We start from the raw sequence: 26,822 nt of genomic DNA, 5'->3' as shown, positions 1-26,822 counted from the left end.
GTAAACCCCCTCCCTGTTAAACTGTAGGACTAATATTAGCATGCGACCTAATGCATGAGCATTTTCATTTTTAAGTATAAAGAGAATGGTAAGTGGACTGGTTCTTATATAACGCTTTTCTACTCTCACTGAGCACTCAAAGCGCTTTATACAACTTGTGCATTTACCCAATCATGCCCATTCACACAAACACTTTATCTAAGGTTTTTAGGGCTTCTAACATTCACTCGCATTCACACTCCGATGGATGCATTGGAGGGCAACATGGGGTTAATATTTTGCTCAAGGATATTTGGCTCTTATCTGATTTTTGTGACATGGTAATGATTAGAGGTTTTTGTGTTTTTCTTCTCAGTGTTGAGACATAGTATTCTCGAGCCTTTGGGTACGGCTTCTCCAAACTCTGTGGAGCTCAGTTATAACCAGCTTTGACCATTACTACACCAGCCCCCATATTTACCTATTCACTCTTCACTGTACAATGGTTGACCTGACAGATTCTTAATCCACATGAGAGATTGCCCTTTTTTCCAATAATGTGCTTTCTCAGCTCACTGTACAAAGTCAAGAGGGGGCAAGTCATTAGCTGGTACTGTTTACCCTACTTTCTCAGCAGTCGTGCCATCTGTGTGAGCACTGTAGGTTGCATAAGGCCTGGCAGATATGACACCTCCGCAAAACCTGTTCCCTTTCATCCATTGTTTTAGTCAGCTCCTCCAAAATTATCTCCTTTTTTTGTCTGTTCCCTCAGCTTTCTTTTTACAAATCCACCCTCCTCAGCTATTTTCTTTTTGCGATTATTTACCTTTACCAATTTTCCTCTATTATTTACACACCTCCTCTAGTCTCCTCCTGTCATCCCTGACAGCTGACAGGCCAGACCCTGCCTGGTGGTGACACTTCACCCACGCCGACCCAAGCCAGATCACTTGTCCATGTGTAAGCCAGAGCCAGGGCCAAGTCCAGGATTTCTACTGGGGTGTGGAGGGGAGGCTGCAGAGGCAAGCAAGATGGCCCTAGTCATCATAATCATTCATTGCCTGCCGGTCCTTCTGTCCTTGGCCTCCTCCCACTCTTCATGCTTTTTTGTCATCCACATGTCAGGGCCACAAGGCACGCGTATCAGCTGAGCCCAGGATGGTCAGAGTCAACGGGGTCAGGTGGCAGACGCTTGGTTAATTCCTCTGAGACCACAAAGTGCTTGTGTCAACTCATACAGACACTGAAATACACAGATAAAGACAAACAGACATGCATTTGCATAGACACACATGCACCGCATTCAGTACGCAAAATAAGGCAGGCTCTATATAGACCATGATGTTAGAGAAGCTGATTGGGGGAATGGGGTGGGGGTATCAAATAGATAGATCAGCATTAAGAAGGAGGAGGGGAAGATTATAAACACACGAGCAGATGGAGAGAGATATATTCCTATTATGTAGATCCGTCTAACCCTCAGTGTGGTCTCCTCTCCTCCGCATGAATGTCTCATCCATATATACCTTTACATTATTCAGGAGGTTTTAATGAGAGTAACTAAATATTGCGGTGATTGTGGTTGCTGGGTTGTTTAGATGGCAGAAGGTGGGCCACAGGTGTACAAGCCTGAGACTTATTCTTCTGTTTGACCTCTCATTATCACCCCCAAATTCATTCATTGTTATCCTGTGTCCTTGGGTGTTCGGGAAGCAGGGCGGTATGTCTGTCTACTGTTGTCTGTTCACAGCACAGTCTGTCATTCATTTTTAAGAATAAATTATTCCATATTTTTAATCTATTATTATCCCCTCATCTGTCTGTCTGCTTCAGCTTATCCATCTGTTTTCCTGCCTTTTGCCCCATTTTTTTTTAACCTTTCTCCTTTTTTTGCTCATTTAAGAACATTTTCAATGACTTTCAGGTGCTTAAAAATAACATAATTCCCAGTTGCTCTGCTAGATGAAAATGCCACAATCATCACTCGTCTATCTATATAGATATCCTTAGGATAGGATAGGATATCTATCTATCTATCTGTGTGAATGAGTGTGTGAATGTGTGTGTGAATGGGTGGATGACTGGATATGTAAAGCGCTTTGGGGTCCTTAGGGACTAGTAAAGCGCTATATAAATACAGGCCATTTACCATTTATTTATTTATTTCTATCTATCTATCTATCTATCTATCTATCTATCTATCTATCTATCTATCTATCTATCTATCTATCTATCTATCTATCTATCTATCTATCTATCTATCCATCCATCCATCCATCCATCCATCCATCCATCCATCCATCCATCCATCCATCCATCCATCCATCCATCCATCCATCCATCCAGCAGCCCGTCATGGATGGCTTGATGAGAGGTCTGGTCTGTTGTTACAGAGGAACAGGTGGGGCAGACTAAACAGTCAGCACAGGGTTGAAATGAACACATACACAAAACACACACACATGCAAGCTGCAGGGAGGCAGGCTGTCAGCCGCTCAGACACTAGTCCATATGGTAGACCTCTGGAGCTGTTGCCCTTAGCAGAGTAGGGGAGGGAAGCAAAGATGCTTGGAGGATGGCAGGAGAAGGCAGAAGGATGCAGGGGGACGTTGAAACTAATCAGTAGGGCTCCCCAACTGTCCACTGTCTTTGGGGAGTTGAGATATGCATATATGTGACTGACTGAACTAAGGGTGCAGAGATGATAAGTTGGGGGGTTGTAGTCTGTTTGTCTGCTTGAGTGTGTGTGTACATCCATCCATTCATTTTCTTAACCGTTTATCCAACTGTGGACATGGGAAGGGGGCTGCATTCTGTCCCAGCTGGCGTTGGGTGAGAGGCAGAGTACCCCCTTTACAGGTTATAAGTTATGTGGAAATAATGCTTTAAGTTCTTAATTTGATTTCATTTATTTAACATAAATACAATACATATTCTAGTGCTTTAAGCAATTGTTAAATTGAAATATATAAAAAAAAATAGATAGAAATAATGATCTAGCAATTTTCGCATGTGTTCTGTATATACAAATTGTGTTTGTAGTTTGTTGTCATTATTATTCAAACGTATTGTCTTATTACTTAAACAACAACAAGAGATACAATAGCAGTCTGATGTTGTTGAGAAGTGCTATAGGGTAATGTTAGTTGTCTTCAGCATAGCAGAAAACCAGTCTGCCTTGACCTAGACAGAAATGACGTTTATAGATCATTAACATGTTAAACTTTTATTCAACTTACATTTAGTCATATATATTTATATATTAGTTTGTTTTTGTTTTTTTAAATTTATGTTAGCAAAGATAAAATTAAATACATTGTCAACTACACATACAGCCATCATAGATAAAGTTAATATTGTTTTTGTTTTTTAATATATCATATAGTCATTTTAAGCATTTAAATAAGGTTTTTTTTTTATATTTAAATGAAAATCTTGTGTTTTATATCCTTTATTCATTCATTCTTGATTTTTACATGCAAGCCCAATATAACTGCTATTAGGTTTATCAGCAATGACATACATTCACGCAACGCACTCTATTAGTGCAAATCATCATTCACCGTTTTGGTTGTTTTTCCTGTACACAACAGAAAACAGATTTAATTTCAGGTCCTTGACTTCTTGCTGACTTAAGCTCTAGTGTAATTTGACGGTGCTCAGTATTGGTTAAATCCTGCAAGGACAATGGTGAAATATGATGTCATCCTACACTACTGTAAATGCAAGCACACTAGCAAACAAGTCACTACTTTAATGTGCACAATTTTAATACTATAGATGACTAGATCCACTCCAAACAATCCAATCAGTTTTGTTTTTTGTGTGTGAGAGATCCTTACAAATCCTGCTCTTCCATTCAGCTAAGCTTTGCAAATATATTAAGCTGTGCTACTGTGAAAGAGAGGCCGGCCACCTGCCACTCACATCCCAAATAGACCAACAGATGCATAGACTGGAGGTCAGATGGCCAACCACTTGTCATAATGCTAAACATCACCATGTAGACCCACTTCTTAAGTCAAGCACTGTTGTTGAAGTCTCCCATTCATTTTTGCTGTGCTATTTATATGTGTGCTTCTATACATGTGCTAATTAGTACAAGGACGTATCCTTTTCTAAACAAAAGTGTGGACAAAGGAGGATAAGGTTTATGGGTGGAATGAGAAAAGGTGACAATAAACTTCATATAAATCATTTGTTTCATTAATTATGTTAAATGTAGCAAGGGTAACTGAACCTCAAACCACACTGGCTATGTATAAAAGATGGGTAATTTTTACCTAATGCCAGCACCAACTAGTTTGGTTAGGCAGGTGGATCTGTAATTCACTGTGATTTTGAATGGGGTGCTAATTTTAGATGTTGGAAAAACAGGTTTAAAATATACTTACTGGAGAAACTGAATAGCCATTTCCTTTAGGCGACATGTTTATTGTTTTGGGGATTTTCCGCCTTCTAGAACAGGAAGATTGGGATGACAATCCTACATACCTGCACACGTGAGCTGGAACAGAACCAAACCCAGGCCTCTGAGCTGAGGACAGACTTTTCTACATGCGGTACACACTCTGACACACAGCAAAATCTCCAGTGTTAAATTAACACTAGAGAGTGTCTATATGGGTCCACACCTCTGAGTGTTAAATACAACACTGTTGAGTGTTAAATTAACACTTTTGACAGTGTTATATGTTTAAAAGTAACCTAGTCAGTTTTGAAGATTAACAATGGCTAACACTGAGCAGTGCTGTTTTGCTAACACTGGAATATTTCTAACATTTTGAGTTATTTTCCAGTGTTAGAAAATCAGCACTGCTCAGTGTTAGCCATTGTTAATCTTCAAAACTGACTAGGTTACTTTTAAACATATAACACTGTCAAAAGTGTTAATTTAACACTCAACAGTGTTGTATTTAACACTCAGAGGTGTGGACCCATATAGACACTCTCTAGTGTTAATTTAACACTGGAGATTTTGCTGTGCAGGTGAGCTACAGGTGCTGTTCTTTTGTGCGCTCATAGGTTGAACAGAACAGGACACTGCCGCTTGGCTAAAACAAGCTCCGATACTGGACCTTATTTCTACCTCACAAAATCATAGCAACTGGCCAATAAATCCATTCGTTCATTAACCATTAATTAATTAAATGCCACATTGTACACTTGCCATAGAGTGGTTTCATCATAGTTGTGTCTTTTTTTTAAAAAAACAGTTGCTTGCTGTTGCTGAAAACAACAGGGTTGATGTGATAGCTGAGTTTGTATGACTTATTTGGAAACACAGGAATCATCTGACTTCACTTTAAATTTGAAAATCCACATTTTTAACTGCAAGACTATGTTCCCCATCACATCTATATAATATTAATGGATACGATGCCAATAAAAACAAGCTCCATCTTGTATGTTCATAAACAGTATAATTGTTGTATCTTTAGTATTTCCAAGTAAACCCTTTGTCTTTACTTTAAAGTGTCACCCCGGGCAACTGAAATGTCCAAATGATAGTTGTGATTGGTCCAATATTTGTTTATATTATCTAAATGTATTTATTTATTTTGCTCTTTGAGTACCATATGGCATTAATTGCCTACAAATCCATGAATACTAATAGACATATGGTTGGATATGAACTAAATAATCAAAGGGTAATCCTGGGACAGGCTGTGCTTGTTTAATATCAGTTAATGACGCAGTAATTGCATTTTAACCTTATACATATGGCCTATACTTTATAACTGCAAAATGTGTTTTCTTTAACAAGACTGTAGTAAAGTCTGAAATAGTTTCTCTTAATTCAGCTGTTTTTACTGTTTATTTTATTTCTATCACAGTGAAAACCTCATCGCATAACAATCAGAAGCTGTTCCTAGATTTTTTTTAAAGTACTCTATAGGACATGTGGGAAATCTTTGTTATTTAAACAGATTAGGTTTCCAGTGTAGAGGTAATAGAGCCATTTAATCACTAGAGGGAGACAAAAGATTTGAATCTAAGCTTTGAAATTCCCTGTTGAATATTTAGTGTGAAGCTGAGCCATGGTCTATGACTTAAAAAACAAGTTGTTAGAAATAAAGTTGTTACATCCATATTCACTACAGTAAACATGAACCAATTAGAATAAAGTAAGCGTTGATATTTGAGTTGATTAGCTACTTTAGAATTATAAAGAAATGTTGTTGACAGATGAGAATATTTAGAGCATCTGTGTGGGTTTAGAGGAATTTTCAGTCAAAGCTCCAAACTTGTTTTCATTAAGGGAGCAACTGCCTCTAAACAGCCCACCCAGAAGAGTGTTTTCCAACCCTGAGTGCTGGGACTTCTTTGCTATTTCACCTGCTGTGAAGCAGATGCAACACAGGCTGCCACACACACAGCTGAAGGGCTGACAGATACCTTGCCGATGCAACAGAGCATAGGAAATGAGGACTGCTTCATCAGCTTGTTTCAGTGACTCCTGCATGGTCTTAATGTCTATGCTGCACAATTAAGTGCACCTCTGCTGAGTCACCACAACAGTGCAGTACTTATCCACGTTGAGTTTCTGTCAAGACCGAGACTGAACGGCTTGGCTTATTACTCCTGAAATCATGGCATATTAGGAAATAGTTCAAAATAGTTATTGCATTTTTTTTCACATTTTTCATTACATATTTACTACTCACTACTAAATGAAAAAGAAAACTGACAGCCAGAGTAGATTTCTGCAAATTACAAAAGAAATGGAAAGCATTGCTAAACAGTTTGAACTGAAGAAATGAGGAAGGAAATAAAATAAATCTGAAAAATATTTTAGTTTGAACTGGAAATTTAAACATGAAAATTGTGGACTGAAAAGAACTGAAATTCCACTTACTGGCACTCATCTTCAGCATACGCAGGATTGTTTTGGGTTTTTAACTGAAACACCATGAGTTGCATTTTTGGCAGTAGCCCCGGTGGAATCAGTTTACTAATCTAAACCACGATTCTACCTTCTATCTGCAGAAAATTTCAAACACAAACAACAAAGTTTTCATGTATTTTTTTAGCCCATTTCTTCACTGTCATGGAATTCCCAGTCTGGGAGATGAGGTCGTTTGGTCTTGGTCTGTATCCAGTATTGATTCATCCTTTGCGATGCTCAAACACCACGCTGCCAACTCATTTGGTACCTACTGGAGAAGAGCTTTGGGCTAATCATGCTTTGTACAACATCTTACTGGTCACGTGTCTGGTTTTAACAACATTTACTGGTTATTTGGTTATTTGGTTACTGACCAACTTTAACTATGCCTCAGCTGCTGCAACAGGGCATCGGTGTCATGGTACTGAGGGGCATTATGGCCTCTTTCAGTTCCTGTTGTCCTGAAACCCATTTTGAATAAGAGCTAATAAATATAATTGTTCTGATTAACGTGCAGGCTTCTTCATGGTAACATCACACCCACTGTTTTCTGTCAGCAGAATTCAAGCCGAAGATGCTTAGTGGGTGTCATTCCTGATATAAGCTCTCTTCACTAGAAATACGTTTCTGGCCTTGAAAGCATATCGATTTTGTTTTCCTTATTGCAGAACTTATATATATATATATATATATATATATATATATATATATATATATATATATATATATATATATATATATATATATATATATATATATATGCGCAGTGATTTTGCGCGTTTCGGGCACACTGGAAATGAGATCTGTGATCTGAGGCTGGGTGTTGAAATACACTCGAAATAAATAATGAATCAAAAACTTAATTATGCGTGGCTCAACCTCACATTGCTGATTAACGGATGGGCTGAACAAGAAGCTCTTTGAACTTTGAGTGTGTGTCAACACCGCTGCTAATCGCATCGCCCTCAATTAACTTTACTTAGCCTACTACTGGATAAACCTCTTTTGGAGGAGGAGGAGAAAATAGAGGGAGGGGGGTTCAATGTGTGTGTCTGCATGCCCCCTACCACAGCCCTCTACCCCCTCTTACAGGACTGCCAGCCCGTCTAGAGTTATTCCAGGAATGCGTTGAACATGGCTGCCGCGATGAAGGCGCAGAAAACGGGACTGCTGGAACTTCGAGTGACCGTGGACCGCTGGATCCGGGTATTGGCTACACTTACCGAAGATAGTCTCACGTTAAACCCCGGCGAGGGCACCGAAGAACCCGCGAAGCCAAACCCGAGTCCTGCCGGTGCTATCAACGGAGACCCCCCGAACCTCAGCTCGTCCCCGGTCCCGGAAACCATCACCAACGTGAAGCGCACGGTGCGAGTTACCAAGCAAGATGTTGGCGGGCTCGGAATCAGTATCAAAGGTAAGGTAGTTTACGAAAGTGTCTTAAAGATAGCTAACTGCATGAACGGCGAGTTACTGTCAGTTAACACAAGTTTTGACTACAGCGTACCTTCTGTCACCCACCGCGAAAACAGCGGCCAGTTAACTTGCCTAACTTCAACAATGTGCAACAATTCTCAGAAACGTGCGTAAAATGCAACTTTTCCGCGATTTGCTCTATGACAAATATCCGCTCGTGTTATAACTCACACGTATAGGTCCGATGTTAGCGCAGAAAAAACGACAGCTGTGATTTTCTCAAGCTGTTTCTCTCCTCAACAGGGAACCATTTCAGTGCACCACAGTCACCGGAGACGGTAATTAGTTCGCTACTGTCATGTAACGTTGGGTTCCACCGTGTTTAAATAACTTGGATAATTGAATTGAGAGAAATCAGGAAATGGCACGTGATTCTGTTTAACTCGATTTGGGTTTTAAACAGTTTCCACAAATCCCCGAATACTTTCCGTAGATGCTTATTACCCAGCAGTGTCGACACCAGCAGTTCATTTAAACATATTTATTTATGGACTACAGACACCAAACAAAGCAGGTTTTAAACCTGAATATTATGCGTTATCAACCAACACTCACATACACAAATGTGTCATTAGTTTTATTAGATCTAACTTCTGATTATGAAGCTGTAACACCAATAAATATATGTGACAGAGTAAAATCCACGCTCTACAGAGTATTTTAGGTGGTTCAAAGACCTTTTTGGCTGTGGAACTTTGCTTTTGAATAAGCAATCTGGAGTAGACATGGACACAGAGACCTCTACTGCACATAGTGGCCACAAGAATATTGTTTCTACAGGGACTTCTCAATGAAGAAAGGTTGTAATCTCTCCATATTTTACCAGCAAAGCCTGCATACCTGCCATGTGTTTTGCAGCAGCTGATAAAAGACTTTTCCTTGTCCTGCTTCCACAAAAATAGCCTATCTCTGTGGGGATCTCAAACTGAAGATGATTAGGAAGGTTGAGCAGTGGGATGCTATGTAAATATAAAAGATAAAACGGACAGGAATGTGATAACAAAGTTTTAGGAATGTTTTGGATATTATTATATTTTATAGACGGACAAATATTACAGCTTTTGTTCTTGAAATTTAGTAGCAACTGATAGATTTACACTTTTTCTTTTTACACAGCTTGCTTTGTGTCTTTACATTGTCTTTATAATTGAAACAGTAATTAGGTGGTCATTTTCATATTCTTGCCACACACAGTGGGGTTCCGCCGCCTTGGCTTTAACTAGAATTGTTTGAGGTTATTGTGGTGAACTTATGATTCTTTTGTGCAACTTAAATAAACACTGTTTGTTGCACACTGATGTATTACATACTGTGTTTCTTATTTTGCTTGGGTCGTGATAAATGCAAATGCAGACCCCACAATTCTCGCCTAAAAAGTCAGCTTTCTAAATTCAGATTTTCCTGGTGGTGTGTTGTAAATATGTACTGGAAGAGTTTTCCTAGAATTACATATAAAAATAAAAATCTCATTAGGTTTCTTGCACAGTCTCAATAAATCTAATTATATTTTTTAATCATAACCCCTGTGTGATGACATGTATCATATCAATGAATTATTGTCAGTTCACAACCTTAAGTCACCTTGTGTTGTAAAGCATGGGCTGCCAAGGCAGTACAAGGTGTAATAAATAACGGGCATGGATCTATAAGCAGCATGTGTGGGTATAATTGCATGTGTGTGAGCTGTAGCTTCCTCCTGGCAAGTTTGTCTTCCCAGGTAATCACTTGGCGATTGGTTGATGTAAAGTGTCGAGTTGATAGATAATTGTAAACTTGCATTATTGTCATGTTGCAAAGATGGCTCATCATTGTAGCTGCTGGTGACATCTTAATTTTTAGTCCCCCCGCAATTCCGAACAACAACAAAACAAAGCCAAACCCTAATGACATAACTGTGATGTCCATCTGTGGAAATGGGTGGGTTTGAAAATCAGACAGCATGTTATTAAAACCAAATCCTAGCTAGAAGCCTTTTGGCTTGACATTGTTGCGATGCTGGATGTTCAGAGGCAGTTTTGGGAGGAAGGGTATACAAGATTGAAAGTGAAAGGCGCAGGCAGAAAGAGCAGGCCAAACATGAAATGGTATATGGGACAAGAGGTCAAAGAGGTGAAAAGAGTAAAAAGAAAAAAGAAGCAGGAAGAAAAAAGTGTCAGAAACGCAGGGGGAAACAAATGAAAGAACAGAGAAAAACTTGTAGGCTAGTTGACACCGCATTGCGAACAGCTGAGAGAAGCAGCTCACAGCAGTCAGTTGTCATTGGCTAAAGATGAAAGCTATGTGGCTGGGAGTGGAGTACTCCACTAGTGTTAATTTTAGGGAGCCCACCCCAGCTTGAGGAAGAGTACGGAGGCAACTTTAACTCACGTCTAAATTTAAGAGGGGAGGCATGGAATCTAGACTCCAGGTCTCTGGACAGGCAGAATGGTAAAAGTTTGCGTGTCTCTGCAGACATTTTTCCTTCTTTGGAGCCACTGAGGTGCACGGTCCGTGCATATAACCACAATGACAGTCAGAGGGAATGCTACTTTGAGAGAAGGCAGTTGGTGAACAGTACCATAAAACAATTATTTCACTTTAAAACCATCCCAGACTTTGTTTGAATAGTCCCTATGTGTTGAATTCCAGTTGGGTGGGCCAAATATTATGAAACCATGTTTTGGTTCCTGAAACTCTTATAACAGACCAACTCATACTTTTTCCAGACATTATTTTTGTCAGTCAGCAAGACTCAAGTGCAACATTGCATAACAAAAATATTAATAAAATTGCATTAGGAATATGAATCCACAATACTTTGAAGTTTTGTTTTGACTCTATATATTGTTCCAGCATTGTGTGAATTAAGCTGATGACAGTTGAAGTGCAGACGTGCAGATTTTTTGATGATGAAGAAGCATTATAATAAATAAATTAGATACACAGCACTATTATACCATTTACTAATCTGCCATAAGAAGCTTCTGTTGCTCCACCCTGTCTGTACCACTGCCACCCACCTTATATTTGATTGACAGATTCCCAGCTGTAGGTGCTGAACTGTATTTGACATGAAATGCACCTGCAAGAATGGTAGGAAGGAAATAAAGGTTTGTGTGGGAGTGGCAGACATATTAATGGTTATTTTTTAGAACAATATGTCAAAAAATGTTTATTCTGCAATCATTCCAGTAAGTGGTATTTCAGACTTGAGGGAAACTTCAGACTCTCTTGGGAATTTCCTCTCTCCTCCAAGGTCAGGCTTTATAATGTAAAGAAAGTAGGGCTGAACGATATATCGCATTTGCGATAATATGCGACATGATCAAGTGCAATTTTCTAACCGCAAAGGCTGCGATTATACTCTGGACATGTCCAAATTCATGGGCTGCATCCTCCTGAGGCCGCATTTGTAGACCGATTACGTCACAGCGACGCGCCGAAGGCTGTCCAAATTACTACCATATCCCAGAATTCATAGCGCGGCCCAGCCAAACTCCAGTTTCCAACAATGGCGGCCGCTACTAAGTTTTAAAATTACTCATACTAATCTTTCTGGGTCACAAAATAAACTTTTAAAATATTTTCAGGCGAGAAAGTAGTTGTGTAAACATCAAATATCTGCTCGGTTTATCAAGATATCCCATATTTGTAAAAGTGCTTCGACGTTTTCAGAGGCGTCTGCTACCCACCAGCTCGACAGCTAGCCGGGAGCTCGAGGGTTACTGATGCGGCCGAGAACGGCACAACTCCCGGCACATCATTTTCAGATCACCGCGGAGTTTCGCTGCTCGGGTTAAACGTAATATATAAGTCACTTAGACAACCTAAAAATGTTATTGTTGGGCTTTTTTCAGTGTTTTGTTTGTTCGTGAGTAAATCGGTTTGGCTGAGATTAAAGTTATTAGATTAGATAAAATAAAACTTTATTAATCCCCCGGGTGGGTTCCTCCTTGGTTTTCACACAGCTGACTAAACGTCAAACAGAAAACTTATTAAACAGAAGTATGAGACAGTCGAGAATTTACACCAGTGTCTGGTTATATTTTAGATAGCAAGAAGCAGACGGCGGAGTTTATTAAACTCCACCGAGACAGCGGTGACGCTAATCAGAACTAGACCGTCCAATTTCACGCCTTTAAATTTTAAAGGCGTGTTTGTGTGTGTGTTTATACAATTGCTATTATGTTTGCACTTTATGTGTAATGTTACTGACTGCAGAGATCAGTAAGATGTGTGTATTTTTTATTTATTAGTTTTATTTATTTAATATTATTTTTTAATTGAATGACTGTCTAGTAGTTCACAGATGTCGAAAAACTGAGTGTGGTAAAGCCACTGATTTTGTTTATGTATATTTCTGCAATCTGCACATTGTACTGACTTTCATTTTAATGTTTACACCAGGGTTCCTTGTCAGCACTTTATGCTCAGATGTTTGTAAGCTAAAAATAAACTATTGTGTATGTTCAAATATACTGTTGTGATTGAAGAAGTTAAATAAAAATGTCAGTCATCAATTCATGCATCACCTCATGTCATCATAACAGAGGTCTGTCTTCCAGGAAAGAACAGTTTAAAATTAATGTAATATAGTATTGGCCATACTATATGATGTATTGCTTGTCTTTGTTTAATAATACAGAAGACAAAGACCTTAAAAAATAATCGCATATCGCATCGCAATCGCAATATTGGGGCAAAAAATCGCAATTAGATTATTTTCCATAATCGTTCAGCCCTAAAAGAAAGTGGGAAAAAAATATTTTTAACTGTTCCTTAAAGGTTTTGTCTCCTCATTGATTCAAATGTCTACTCTCTAAACGTGCCCCCATCCTTTTCTCTGCCAATGCTAAGTGTTTCTGACACCCTCCTCATCATCCCCTGGATACTTTAGCCCTTTTTCAGACTCACACTCTTTACCATAAAACCGATGACCTCCAAACTTGTTGGCCTTATGTCTAAACGAGCTTCACTTTTTTTTGTAAAAGTCATGATCTCTATCTTTCTAGGCCAGGCCGAGTAACATTTAAATATAACTTTATTAACGACACAAGTTTGAACTGCAGCCTCTGCTGTCTCTCACATGCTGGTATGCTGAGCAGCACACACTGAGACGTTGCTCTTGTAGACAATGGCATGTTCAAAAGTGTTGCCACACTTGAGTAGAGCTTATGCTGACAATGCTTGTCTCCTTTTTTTATGGTAGAAAGCACTGGCTCCGTCATTGCCTTGGGCATGTCTGAATGAACCTGTGTGGAACATTAAAGTGATAGTGACCTATATTTGAATGCCGCCACTTTAACAGACTAATGAAGCCATTAATGTTACATTCATCATGTCTGAAAATGGCTTTAGAAACCAGTATCACTATATCCTAGAAACTCTCTTGCCTACTGTGCAACTGCTGTACTACATTTGAATCCTCTGTTATATGCACTGTGTCATCTTGAGCTATATCAATCCATATCAGCTTTAATGAAGCCTTATTGTATGTTCACTCATATTGTCTGCAGTCGTTGTTGCAACTCTGTCCATTCACAGCAATTCTGTTAGATCTTCCAGTATTAATTATGTGGTTGGATTAGCTTATTTACTGTTATTATTCAGTTTTGTACAAGAGTGTAGTTACTTATTTAAAGAATGTAATGAGTTGGGGCTATCTTGTGCCTGTTACCTCATGAATAAAATGTTAATTTAGTGGTATATAACATGTTAGGCCATGATATGTGTGTGTGTGTGTGTTCCTCCTTGGGTCTTCTGCAAAAGTCTGAGGTACTGCACAGAATCTTAGCTGTTCCTAGGACTGCACTGGACTTAGACCCCTAATGTTGTGCCTGTAATCTGCTGGAGCCACTCTTCCAGTTACATCTCCTAATGCTCCTGTTACCACTGGGACTATTATGGGCTTTACCTTCCACATCTGCTCCAGTTGTTCCCTGCTACTTCTCTGTTTTCTTGTGCTCCCTTTTCTCATGTTGCTGTCCCCTGGGACTGCCACATCTACGACCACTGTGGTCTTCTGCTCCGTGTCAACCACCACTATGTGTGGTTGGCTGGCCAGCAGCTGCTTGAAGTCCCACAGGACCTTAGCCTTGTTGTTCTCAACCACCTTCTGTGGTGTCCTCCATTTGGGAGTTGGGTACTTCTAACCCATATGAGGCACAGCTGTGCTTGCACACTATCCCAGCCACTTGGTCGTGTCTCTCAGTGTACACTGTCCCAGGTTACATCTCCTGCACCTTCCTGGTCCTGTTGACTGTGGCCTGTGGATCTCCAACGTTGATAGTAGAATTCTCTCACACTCCATATACAATATGCAATATCCATTTACAATGTCACCCACTAAAGAAAGAACTGCAGATTTTTTTTGTATTGTAGTATAGTGAAGTCTATCATTTCTACCAGTTAGTTGTATCTACTTACAACCACAAAATGCTCTCTTAGAATGACTCTTATAGGCTTATAGGCAGATAACATGGTATCCATCTACTTTGGCTTCTGTATTTGTTGTTGGTTCTTCAGCTCCTTTTCAAAATGGCATTAATTAAACACAAACCTTAAAAAATATACCTAGCAGTATTGATAGTCATGCATGTTACTTAACTGTCCTGTGACAAATTCCCATATCTTTTTTTAAGATTTAAAGTAATTACTCAAGTTTATAAGTTTAGTTGTTTTTTTATTAAACATTTGATGATATACATAAAAGATATCATCACCAACAAAGCTTTAAAACCCACATTAACTTATCTTTTCTATAAGCTTTCTGGAACACCCTCGTTAATTCAGTGACTGAGTCAGTGAGGGCCACATATTGCCTCTGATTATACATCTATATGATGCTATGGTGCTCAGAATAGTGGATAAGTTCATCGTCCTGGTGGCGTGTGTAGAAGTTTTGATATTTTTAAGAATACTACATTGGGTGTCCAAAGAAATTTGCATGATAAAAATCCTCGCAGAGGGATCACCCAGAAGAAATAGCAAAAAAAACCAAAACACAAAAAGCATTTTATCGTCTTTAAGACTATTTCTCACTAGCCTGAAGGCCAAAGTCCAGCTTTAAGCTGACATTAACGATGATATTTCACATGAAGTGCGGAAGCCCACCACAAGAGTTACAGCGCATCCATCAGCTTACTAGTTGACCTTCATTGTGTGACAAAGAGACAAAGGGAGGGAGAGTCGGAGACACAGACCATAGTACAGTAGGCCGATCACTGTCTCCATCAGTTTTTATGTGCTCGTTTAACTGCAGTTTAGGTGACTAATGTTAAGGTGATAAGGGACAGAAACTGTTTATTTCATATTTATAACTACCAACCAGCCACACACTTTTTTAGTTTTATGACTCAGCTCTAACTTATACCTTCTGGTGTGAAGTCACAGTGAATTTAAGGGCATTTTTATCAGTGCTTTATTTACCAGCGTCCAAGAAAACATATAATTTGATTTGCTTTATATACTGCCAATAGGCCGTTCAAATAGGAACTACCAAACTGCTTTGTGAAGCTAATTAGTGGTAAAAGTTGGATTTTTCCACATGATTTTTAACTTGATTTTCTTGTCTGATCATGCAGGTGGCAAGGAAAACAAGATGCCAATCCTCATCTCCAAAATTTTTAAAGGCCTGGCTGCTGACCAGACCGAGGCCCTTTATGTTGGTGATGCCATACTCTCTGTCAATGGTTACGACTTACGAGAGGCCACGCATGACGAGGCTGTGCAAGCGTTAAAAAAAACCGGGAAAGAAGTCATCCTTGAAGGTAAGATAGTTTTCATTTAGCCAAAATCAATTAGAGTACATCCTGTGACTCTGACATTTTCTTCTTTGTCCAATTCAGTCTTTCTTTCATTGTTCTTCCTGTTGTGCGCCCGCTTTGCTGTTCAGATGCTCTAAAAAGTGACAGGATATTAGAAGTTAACTACAAAACATGCAAAGAAGAAAAACTCCTCGTATTGCCAAATGATATAGTCCTCAGGGTATTAAAGTACGTAAGTTCTTATATCTCATCCACCCTCTGTGCACCCCACAGCTCCAAATAGATACATAGGTAAAAATAATGAGAATGTTTGATACCTTGATATTCTTTATAGATTTTTCCAGACCTGATTCAGTCTTCCTCGAGGGTGAAAAATGACGAGCCGGGAGAGACGCTTCATTTAATCAAAACTTTGATCTGACTTCACCGGAAACATCCAAATAATGAGTTGAACTCAAACAGCGAGAGGAAAAGCCTCACTATTTAAGAATACTGTTAGGGCTCGCACCTGTGAGCACCCCAGTATGCTAATGAACCGTCTTTCGATAATATTAAACCGTTTTGACACTGATACGAAGTTAGGTTCATGTCAGAACTACTGCAAACTCATGGGATCCGGCTGGCTTTGCATAGGAAGCTTTGTGGTGGAGTCAGAAGGTGTATTCCCGTCCTTTTATGCTCACTCATTTGTGTGAGATGCTGCAGCAAATGTACAATATCTCAGTCATTCTCTATTTCACTCTCAGTATATTCTTTCAGGGTATGTTCATGCATGGATGTAAATGTGACAGTCTGCCAGTGGGTGTAACACAACAAGGTGAATCTGAGATGTGAATTTTAATTGTGAAGACAGGGGGAAAGGATTAAAAACACTCTTTTCTCTTTCTAAATGATTGCTCAACAGGAATTTGGCATCTCCTGCCAAGCTGACACAGAAAGGACAGTGGTTGGTTCGAGTTGATATTATTCAGTGACGATGCTTCTCGTCTTCCAGATGAAAACCTAGTAGGTTTTTTTAGATACAAATTTAATAATTATGTATTTTCTATCCTAAAAAAACAGAATTTGAAGTTTGACACAGGTTATTGAATCGCTATTTTTCTATGACACAGAATTTCTCAGGGTTAACTGGCACAGTAGGGCAGCTTCAGCAACTTAAGTCAGCACAGGAGATACAAGTAGCGCTATAGCCAGGGGAAATCATTGCAAATCCCCCTGTCTTACTTGTCCACAGTCAGGCAGAAAAGTGTTGATATCAGACAGCTCAACCGGTGCTGCTGTGTGATCTGACATGTCAGGAATCATTTCATGGGTTTCCCTCCCCCCTGAGGGCCTGATAGAGGAGTGAGGAGGCAAAAGAGGCTCAGAGGCTCACTGAGGGGTATGTGTGCATGCACATTTTTGATGTTCTGCTGATGTATGTCTGTTTGACCAGGAGATGACTGGACTTCAGGATGCATATCTGTAGTGGAAATCTTGTGAGCATTTTACGGGAATAAAAGAAAACATCTTTAGGGTTGTGTGTTTTTTGTTTTTTTTTCCTGCTGTAATTTTCAAGATTGCACCTTTATTTCAGGACTATTCTGTATCATGATAATGCTTGAAAATACCGATGACATAAAGTTCATGTACAGTGCTTATTTTGGTTTTGGCATTTTGTCAAGATACTCACAAACACAGTGAGAAGCAAGCTCCTTTTTGGCACCACTCTGGTGTTAAAGGTCAGGGTAGCACTCTCTTTTACATGTGCACAGCAACAAACACACACCACTGCTGTGCTCACGGCAGTTTTCAGCGCTCTGTTAAATTCATAACACAGACGGCCTTGACTGAGATCAAGGAGAAACGGCCTCCATCATATTAAAATATCTTGACTATATGAACAGTAACACTTGAATCTGTCAGATAAACCCTTTCACAACATTTACAGGAGTTAAGGCATATTAGACACCTGGTTAGCATTCTGTACCTTTGCTGGGATTTTTTTTCCTTTCCAACTCTTTTGAAAGTCAAGTGATAAAATATTTTGTATTAAACACATATCTGCCCGCTCAGATTAATGCAATTTGATTGCTACAGCAGCACATGTAGGGTATTAATGTCAAGGTCTGCTTTAGCAGTATAATCAAAGGCTTCAAGGACACTAGGTTTTTCTTTAATGATGTGCTAGCTTAAGGTTTTTCTTAAGAATTGTCTGTGTGCATAAAATTAGAACATTAAAAACAGGAAAATTGCTCATTAGAACCAGTTTTGTGAGGGGTTAAGCATTTCCAGCGGCACATATGTGGCACAGCTGGGTATGATTTTACCAGTGTTTACTTTATCGATTTATAATGAGTCACATGATTTTAAATAGGCCACACAGTTGCTTAGCAGCCAATAGTACAGGAAAAGGGCAACAGTGGGCAGCTCCCAGGTGTGACCATGAAGGTGCGTAAAGCCTCTCACTGTAAATAGGAATTTGTGAATATTCTGTGTTTTTATTTTTTTGGCGGAAAACAATTAGAGCTAGCTTTCTTCACCTTACTTGTGGCCCTTATATTATATTGTTGATGGAATATCAATGGATGTGTATGAGAAAGATAGCACATGGGGTGGGGGGTGAGGGTGGGGGTATCAGATAAATATAACAGGCCAGATGAAGCCATAAAAGCACAGCTGCCAGCATTTCTTCACAGCGACATTTATGGCCTGACTGCTTATGTGTGAGTGTGCGAACATGCGGTGTCTTTACCTGTGTGTGTGCTTCTGCTGCATCACAACCTGTTCTTTTCACATTTTCCAGTCACAGCAACAACTTTTAGGCTTAGGATCAGGAGGAATGATGAGATTTATATATGAGTTTTGTAAAATGTTAACTGTGAAAACATCATGGACCAATTAGGCATTGTTTGATGAAGTGAAGGTGTACAACTGTGATGTTTCCATAAATGACAAATGAATGAGCAGCAGTTTGTCATTACTGCTGTGTTTCTATCCATTCTTAATTTGGACTCTTACTGAAAATGCATCTGCCGTTGCAGCCAGCTCGCCAGCCAAGACAATGTGCGCATCCACTCCACTATGTACATGCACAGAGTTATAAAACTTTGTGTGTGTAGGTGTGTGAGTTCATGTGCGTGTGTGAGTCTGTGAGAGAGAGAGAGCGCGCAATACCGGGTGGAGGGTTGGAATAGTTTGGTGGGAGAATTGTTCCCTGGGCAACCAAGGTTTGACTAAAAGGACACAAACAAAGAAACTATAGTGCCACATAGAACACAAATTTCCACTATCACACACACACACACACACACACACACACACACACACACACACACACACACACACACACACAGAGGAAGGGAGGATAAAGAGGCTGCAAAGGACAGGTCAGGACATTGAGGCAAGTGTGAATGTGAAGGGGTGGGTTGGGGGTGGGTACATGCTGTCCATGTTTCCAAGGTATCCCAGGAGTCAAGTTTAAGTTTTTTTTTATTGTACGGGAAAGAATGTAACACACCACAGTGAGAGCTCCCGTGATGAACAAGGTGGAAGGCTGCTTAGTATCTGTGCAGACATGAGCTCCTGCAGTAGAAGGTTAAACTCAGAAAACAAGTACACAGGATTACATTTATTTTGAGCTTTCGTAATTGTTTTTTATACCTCGTTTGGTAAAGTCTAGTCATGCCTGCAACCCATGTCTGAAGTCCATCAGGACAGAGCCAGCAATGGCTAGGCCAAGTAAAGTGTCACAGTTAAGCCAAATAAACAGGCGCTAAAGATAATTAATGGTCACAAAACTGCCGAATTAGCTGGAGTTGCTCTCGACAGTCAACACTTTCTAGTGTAGTAGTAAAGATGGAGATTTATCAAAGAGGTCGAGTATCAATTTTGCAACTGAAGGAGAAGATAAAAGACAGATAGTTTTCATTTTAGAGCATAAAATTTCAAGTGGGGATTATTTAAACTAATAATACGAATGTGATTTACCGAAGGTTTGTGGTAGGCAATTCAATGCAAGTTGTGTCATTAACAGTTGTTAAATGACAAAAACAGATGCCTGATATTGCTTTGATGTTTGCCACTAAGAGTTTATTTGGAATGACTGTGGGAGATGTTATCAGAATGACCACATAACTGAGGTGGATTGCTCAAAGCTTTGAGTGTGGTATCCTTTGGCTCCTTCCTGCAGTTTGTCATGGAGTCCTTATCCTGAATGATTAGAGCAGAGCTCCAATAATACAGGTCTTCTGATGAAACAGTATAGAACTTTACTGTTCTTATTAACATTTGACGTTATCAAGATACTGAGAGTCAGTATTAAAACAATTTTGTATTTTCTTTTTTTTGTTTTATGTTTTTTGTCACAATGAAACATCTGTGTGTCGTCATTCAGCAGCGTACACAGGAAGCTCTGCAACATCGCCAACAGATTTTTTCATTTCTTGTTTCGTAACTTAACTCTGTTATCACATCTGCGACATGCTATATGGATATATATGTCAAAATAAAGCAATGTATAGTGAGTGTTGGATTATGGTGGGTTCCTGAAAAAGTCCAAAGTTAAAATTTTGAGTTCCCATTTGGATTTTTTTTGAGGAATGCCTTTTCAACCCAGATTTCCCACTAAAAAGTTGGAGCAGGTCGGCATACCCTGAGTTAGAAATTGCGGCAGTGAACATAAACAGTAGTAAAACTGTAAACCTTTGATCTGTAATGCCACTGTGTATTTTTGACTCAATAAATAAGCCATAAATAGATCATAGATCAGGCTCTGTCAATGAACGGAAAAAATAAGCACTGCTCTGTATTGCTAGTCATACCTGAATTGCTCTCCCTTGCTACGGCTGACAAAAAATTCAGTTTTTCCTGCCGTATTCTGGAACGTCGGTCACTTTCGTGTTCCGCAAAATCTCAGCAAAGATCATTCCGTCATTAACACATGCATGGGGCAAGATCAGTAATGTTTGGTGTTCTTTGACACATCCTACAGCTTTAGCACACACAGATTGCAGGTTTATATGATAAAAATGTTTGCAATATTGCAGCTTTATTGTTAGGATAAATCCAGTGCTCTACCTGAGCTGCAATATTTATCCAGAGAATGGCTGTCTTACCCTGGAAGACCCCACACAGTCCCCAGTAATTTCTAAAAGAGAATTTCCCTTTCCATCAAAAGCGTATCAGTTCTGCTTCAACTGCTGCTCATTGATCTGGATTGCCATGCTGTTTCTGGAGAGAAACACATGCCTAACACCTATGCTTACACTGTACTACCTTCCTTGGCAGATTACTTGCTTGCTCATTGGGTGCTCCTTTCTGATGAGTGTGCACTCTTCTTGGTAGAATGTGTTGGTCATTATTCAAATGAAATGCTTATGTATTTGTTTATAAATAAAGAATTCAGCTTCCACCTGCACATTTTTTCTGTGTGTCTGCAACCTTACGCTACTTTGCCCCATTTAATACATTTGGCCATAAAGCAGAATGATGAGAGATGTGATCATTTCCTCATTTAAATAAGGAAAAACATGAATGGTCTTACAGCATACTTACAGTATGTCCTCAAAAGCATACAGATTCTCCTCAGGGGTCTTCAGTGTATTGTGCTTATTTGGACAAAGGAGAAATATCTAAAGTAGCTAAGAAAAGAATTTTAAAAATTCTATACCAGAGTATAGAAATAATATTACCTATACAAGATGTGCTTGTCTGTAGTCTTAAATTGCTGAAATGTTCAATGTTTAAAGGTGCATATAAAAAGTACATTTTGGTCATGGTGTGATTCAAAGGTTTGTGCTTGTGTTTGTGCTTAATGTCAACCTAATGTTCAGCAGAGTTGGAGATTCTGTGTGTTTGTGTGATTATGTGTACAGAGGGAGAATGAGGGATGGAATGAGACAAAGAGCTTAAGACACAGAGAATCACAGAGTTTCTTATGCCCATTTCTCAGGACGCTTGCAGTTCTCTCTGTCCTGTCTTTTTCATTAGGGTAGCTGTTCTCTGGCCCAGTGCACGCATAGTCAGGGATTAAATAGGCTTAGTTATGGAAGCTCTATAGTTGCAGTCTTTCCTTTGTCTAAAATTATTTTAGCAGGAATGGTATATGTTTTGGACATGTCCTGTTAGTTGTATAAAGCATCCTAATGTCTGTTATCCCTGCTGGGAGGTTGGTTAGTTAGAATTATTTATTGACTTTGTTCCCATTTATTCCTGTTAGAGAAAAGTGTGTCAGTTTCAAAAGTGAGATGTGGTTAAAACAAATTAGAATTGAAGAAGCTTCTTGTATGAGATGTGAAACGTCAGGTTAAAACAAATCTTAATTTCTTATTCTCGTAGGCTGTTTAGAAAAAAAGTACAGCATTGCTAAACTTGATGACACGTACAAAAAAATTACTTTTCAAACCTTGTGATAAGTTGCATGATTAGGTTTCTTAATTGCATATATTTTCTTAACCACTTACCCGATTCAGGGTTTCAAGGTGGCTTGCAGCCCAAGAACTTGCAAGTAAGGTTAAGTGGCAATTCTAAATTAGCTGGATGTGAGACTGTCTCTCTTAGACAGACCTTTCTGTGGTGCATACAGCTTTTCCTCCAGTGTTAAATGGAGGAGATACTAGACTATACTAATTTATAATTATGTAATCTCCCACATTTGGTAACTTTTTGTTCCTTTAAATTCTTTGAAATATGTCAGTAAGATGCTTTGCCAAATAGGACATGTTCGGTCTGCGTAGGTTTAAAACATCTTTTATAGATGTTTTTTTGTGGCCTTGCCCTGACTCTTGGCTGTGTGATGTTTGAGTTGGCTTTGTCAACACACTGTGGATTGTCTGCCCACGGGAGTGCAAGTAGAGTGCTGCAAACACACACACACACCCACAAACATAGACACTCAAATTCCTGGGTGTCACACATTTAGTCAACTTTGCAGATTTGTCCTGATTTAAACATCGTCATTGATGGCAGGCTATTGTGAACCATTTCCAGTATACTGAACAACGGTCGATGTGCATGTTTTTTCTGAACTGTAACTGCTAGCCAGCACCTTCTGTGCATTTCCCATCAGTTGTTAATTTTTAGCCACACTGTGTAGCCAGTTGCACAGTGTGATGCTGTGTAAATGGCTACACATGTATCACATGTGCCAGGGACCAAGAGATAACTATCAGTGACGGCTTGTGTTGAGTCATGTGTTGCTACGCTGTTCAGGCTGTGCCTTTCATGCAGGCTGTATTTTGAATCTGAATCATTATGTCTCTTAAGATGAAGACTCAGTGAACACAGTGTGTGCACATTTGACTGTATTTAATAAATGTGGCTCCATCATCCCCCCAGACCTAAGGGTATTAATACTTGCTATGAAGCTGTCAGATTGTGAACATCCAATATGCACAAACGGTAATGTGTTTCGGCCTGAGGTGAGACTTGATTTGAAGAGGTTCATTTGTGTTTGTGATAAGTGTTAGCTGAAGGATGCTTTGTCAGCATTCTCAACTAGAGCTAACTCCAAACTTAATCTCTCCGATGTCTCGCTCTCGCACATTCACGCAACTCAGGCCTCTTTCTCTCTATGTATATTAAAATTTATGATGGAGAGTTCCCTTACATTATATGGCGAGTTTGTATTCCCGGTTTGTGCAATATGTGTCAATTGAAGAAGTGTATCCATATAATAATTTTATGGAGTAAACCTCACATGTTGAGTATTGTTGTTAATATTTGACCTTGCGGATTGTAAAAGGCAGAAGCAAGAGATGGACTGCAGAGGTGGAGGAAGTCCTGACAACAAATTAAAATCCTGAATGTACAAAAATACGTTTATATCCTTCTTAATTCGTTCGAAGAACTAAATATACATCATTCAAAGTGATAAAAATCAAAATAGGACAGACTTCGAAGGGGAGTTCTGCGCGTGATCTACTAACAATGCGCTAATTTATGTACAGTACAAAGACGCAGTCATTTCATTTTAATAATAAGAAGCATTCTACCAAGAGCTGCGCAAATTAGCTGCTAAAAATAATCTGATGAGGGAATGTGAGGCATGTTCTAACAGAAATAATACATTGCAAGCCAAGGTTTCATGTATTTGTGCTTCTCTTTGAAAACAGTGTCACAATTCAGATAAATGAAAGAAAGCTGAAGGAGAATCAACATGTTTCTGATAAAAAAAAGGCAAAACGTTCTCTTAGAAATTGTTCAGGACAGCGAGCGAGGTCCTGGAATGTGAGAATCAGGCAGAGCCCGGGATTTATCCAGAGCAGAGCTGCATTGCAAAACCTGTTACAAACAGTTTCACAATATAACCCTGAAATCTCTGAGGTAATACCTGTGTGTCTTTACACAGAGATACTTGTGTATCTGTGTGTAGCAAAACATTGTTTACAGTGTAATCTCAAGCTGTCCGTGTGTTAATGAATATACTCTGTGCCACATGTGGAACTGCATTCATCGTTGTTTGTTTTTCAGTCACATATTGTAGCATTCAGCTATTAACATGCTTACACGATGTCAGTAAAAGCTGTGTTTTAACAGACATATGAGACGTTTCCTGTTAACAGATCAATTTGGTTCATAACTGATCCAACACCAGAGGCAAATTAAAACAAAGTGCAAACCACTGTGCTCACTCCTCCCTCCCTCTGATGCTACACATTAAGTTAAGTTCATTTGAGCAGTTACCTTTTACTGGGTTTCTGGAGTACTGTGCATATAACCTCAAGATAAAACATTTTCTCTTGCTGAAATGTGACTATTCAGTTTAACCCTTACAATACATTTCCGAGGAGTAATATGGGTCCTCAACATAGGCTTGTATTGTATGATTTGGCAACACTTCAGATCACACCATGCACACAGAAATTCCTGTGTGTTGCAAACACTGTTTCATTTTATTTAATGAGTGAATGAAGGTTCTTATTCCATATCTGTGAATTTAAATGCATATATTTTTCTAATACTTTTTTTTATCAAATTAAAAATTAGTGTAAGCATGCAATATATTGTGTATTTGGCTCAATGATGAACATCCAATATATGATTGGTTCTTGTACTAGCATTCACAATAACATTGTGTATTTTCAACTAGAGTCTTTCCTTCTGCGATTTCCTGCCTGTATGGAAATCAATAAATGCCACAACTGGTGCTTTACAAACAGCAGGGCCACAACTGATCAAAGCATTTATACGGCACGCTACGTAGAAGATTTTTTGTTGACCTTTAACTGGGTTCCTGTTAAAGAGTATGTAATAGCCACTCTAGCTCTGGTTTTGTAAGTAGTCACTTCTTTGGCTACAAAATGAAGAGCTCAGTCGCTTTTAGAAGAATAATGAGGACCAGACTGAGCTACATTTTGCTTTGAGGGCTAAAATCATATTTCATATCTACAAATCAAGCTCTTCAAGGACATGTGTGAATATAGCCCCTCAAAGGGAGATACATACCATATAGTCTTTTTAAGCAAGGCCAGCAGAGATATATATTCTTGCTCTATCTTACTGTATTGATTTAAGTAGGGTTAGGCGAGTGATTTATGGAACATAATGACTGTGGAGAGTAAAGTTTTAAGCTTCTCATTGGGACACAGCATGCTGCTGGCTAAGATTATTCATTCCTTGTCTGAAAAAGCTTCTGTACAAGTTGAGATTCTGTTACTGAAGCAGCATATGTCTTAGCCCTCTTATCTATTCACACATGATATAATCTGTAAATAGACTGTACTTTCACATGAGTTAGCACTCACACATGATTCTTTTCCCTTTCCCTGATCCAGAGATTGACCTGTGTGTTTTTTAGGACATGCTAGAAAGGTAGTGAGGGAGGCAGGTGAGATTTTCTTAATTAACACGTCCCGACTGCAAATTCTCAGGTGGTCGTGGCTGAGCTGTGTCAGTCCAGTCAGCAAAGCGATCGTCTGTATTTCTGTGTTTTAGGTAATGTATTCATCTGGTGGGTGGCAGCAGATGCAGGATGGTCCCGTTGTTTGGAATGATCAGTTTTGTTCCTTCATCTGGAACGTGTGTCCCTAAAACTACTTCTCTCCTAACTGGAGAATAATTTATGGTTCTATATTGATAAAGATAGATGAAGATAAAGATTTCTGATAATTCCAGTTCTCTTTCTAAGGGGTACAACTGACAGCATATGTGGGCAACCTTTGTTCAGTGCAGACTATTACTTTCATAAAAAAAATAAATTATTAAACTTAACAGTATTGCAGTAAATTGCAGGATTCTCTCACTGAAACAACTGAAAGTAAAGTGCTGTGGTAGTGGAAAGAACTACAAATAATTAACTGAAATATAAACTGTATATAGTTTGTAACACTGATGTGTTCTTAAGGTCTGTATTCAGCAAACAGACTGGTTTCTTATGCCAGTATAATTATTACTGTGATCATGATTCCTTTCCTTTTAACCTGGCTAATACACAGCTGTTAGATCTTACTAGGACACGAGAAGGTGGGTTTGCTGTTGATTATTATTTGGCACTTTCTGAAGAATAAATTGCACCTATCTAGTCCCCCAAATCTTTAAATGCTTACGTGCCACATGCATTAAATATGATAATGTGATGTCACAATAACTTTTCTTTCGTCCTGCTTCTGTTCTTAGTAGTTATGTATTGTAAAAGTGACAAAGAATTTTAGTACAGAAATATAAATGCTAATTCAGCATCGCTAAGATGACTCCGCTAAGACTGCTTTATGAAATGCAAATAAATATAAACGACCCTTCTCAGTGCTGCAAAC

At 39.0% G+C, this 26,822-nt stretch overlaps 1 protein-coding gene across 1 annotated transcript in view; it reads left to right on the top strand.

The window, feature by feature from the left end:
• Nucleotides 1-7,670: 7,670 nt before the first annotated feature.
• The window catches only part of snta1 (syntrophin, alpha 1), a 31,659-nt gene continuing 12,507 nt past the window's right edge, over nt 7,671-26,822 (top strand). The window contains exons 1-2 of the mRNA XM_026166877.1: nt 7,671-8,285; nt 15,907-16,092. Of these exons, the coding sequence (XP_026022662.1) occupies nt 8,003-8,285; nt 15,907-16,092 (469 nt within the window). The 5' untranslated portion in view covers nt 7,671-8,002. The remainder of the gene's footprint in view (nt 8,286-15,906; nt 16,093-26,822) is intronic.

This window comes from Astatotilapia calliptera, chromosome 5 (genome assembly GCF_900246225.1).
Source record: "Astatotilapia calliptera chromosome 5, fAstCal1.2, whole genome shotgun sequence".
In the NCBI taxonomy this organism is placed as follows: domain Eukaryota; kingdom Metazoa; phylum Chordata; class Actinopteri; order Cichliformes; family Cichlidae; genus Astatotilapia; species Astatotilapia calliptera.
Note: the sequence above shows the minus strand (reverse complement) of the source record. Positions and strands in the feature narration are given on the sequence as shown.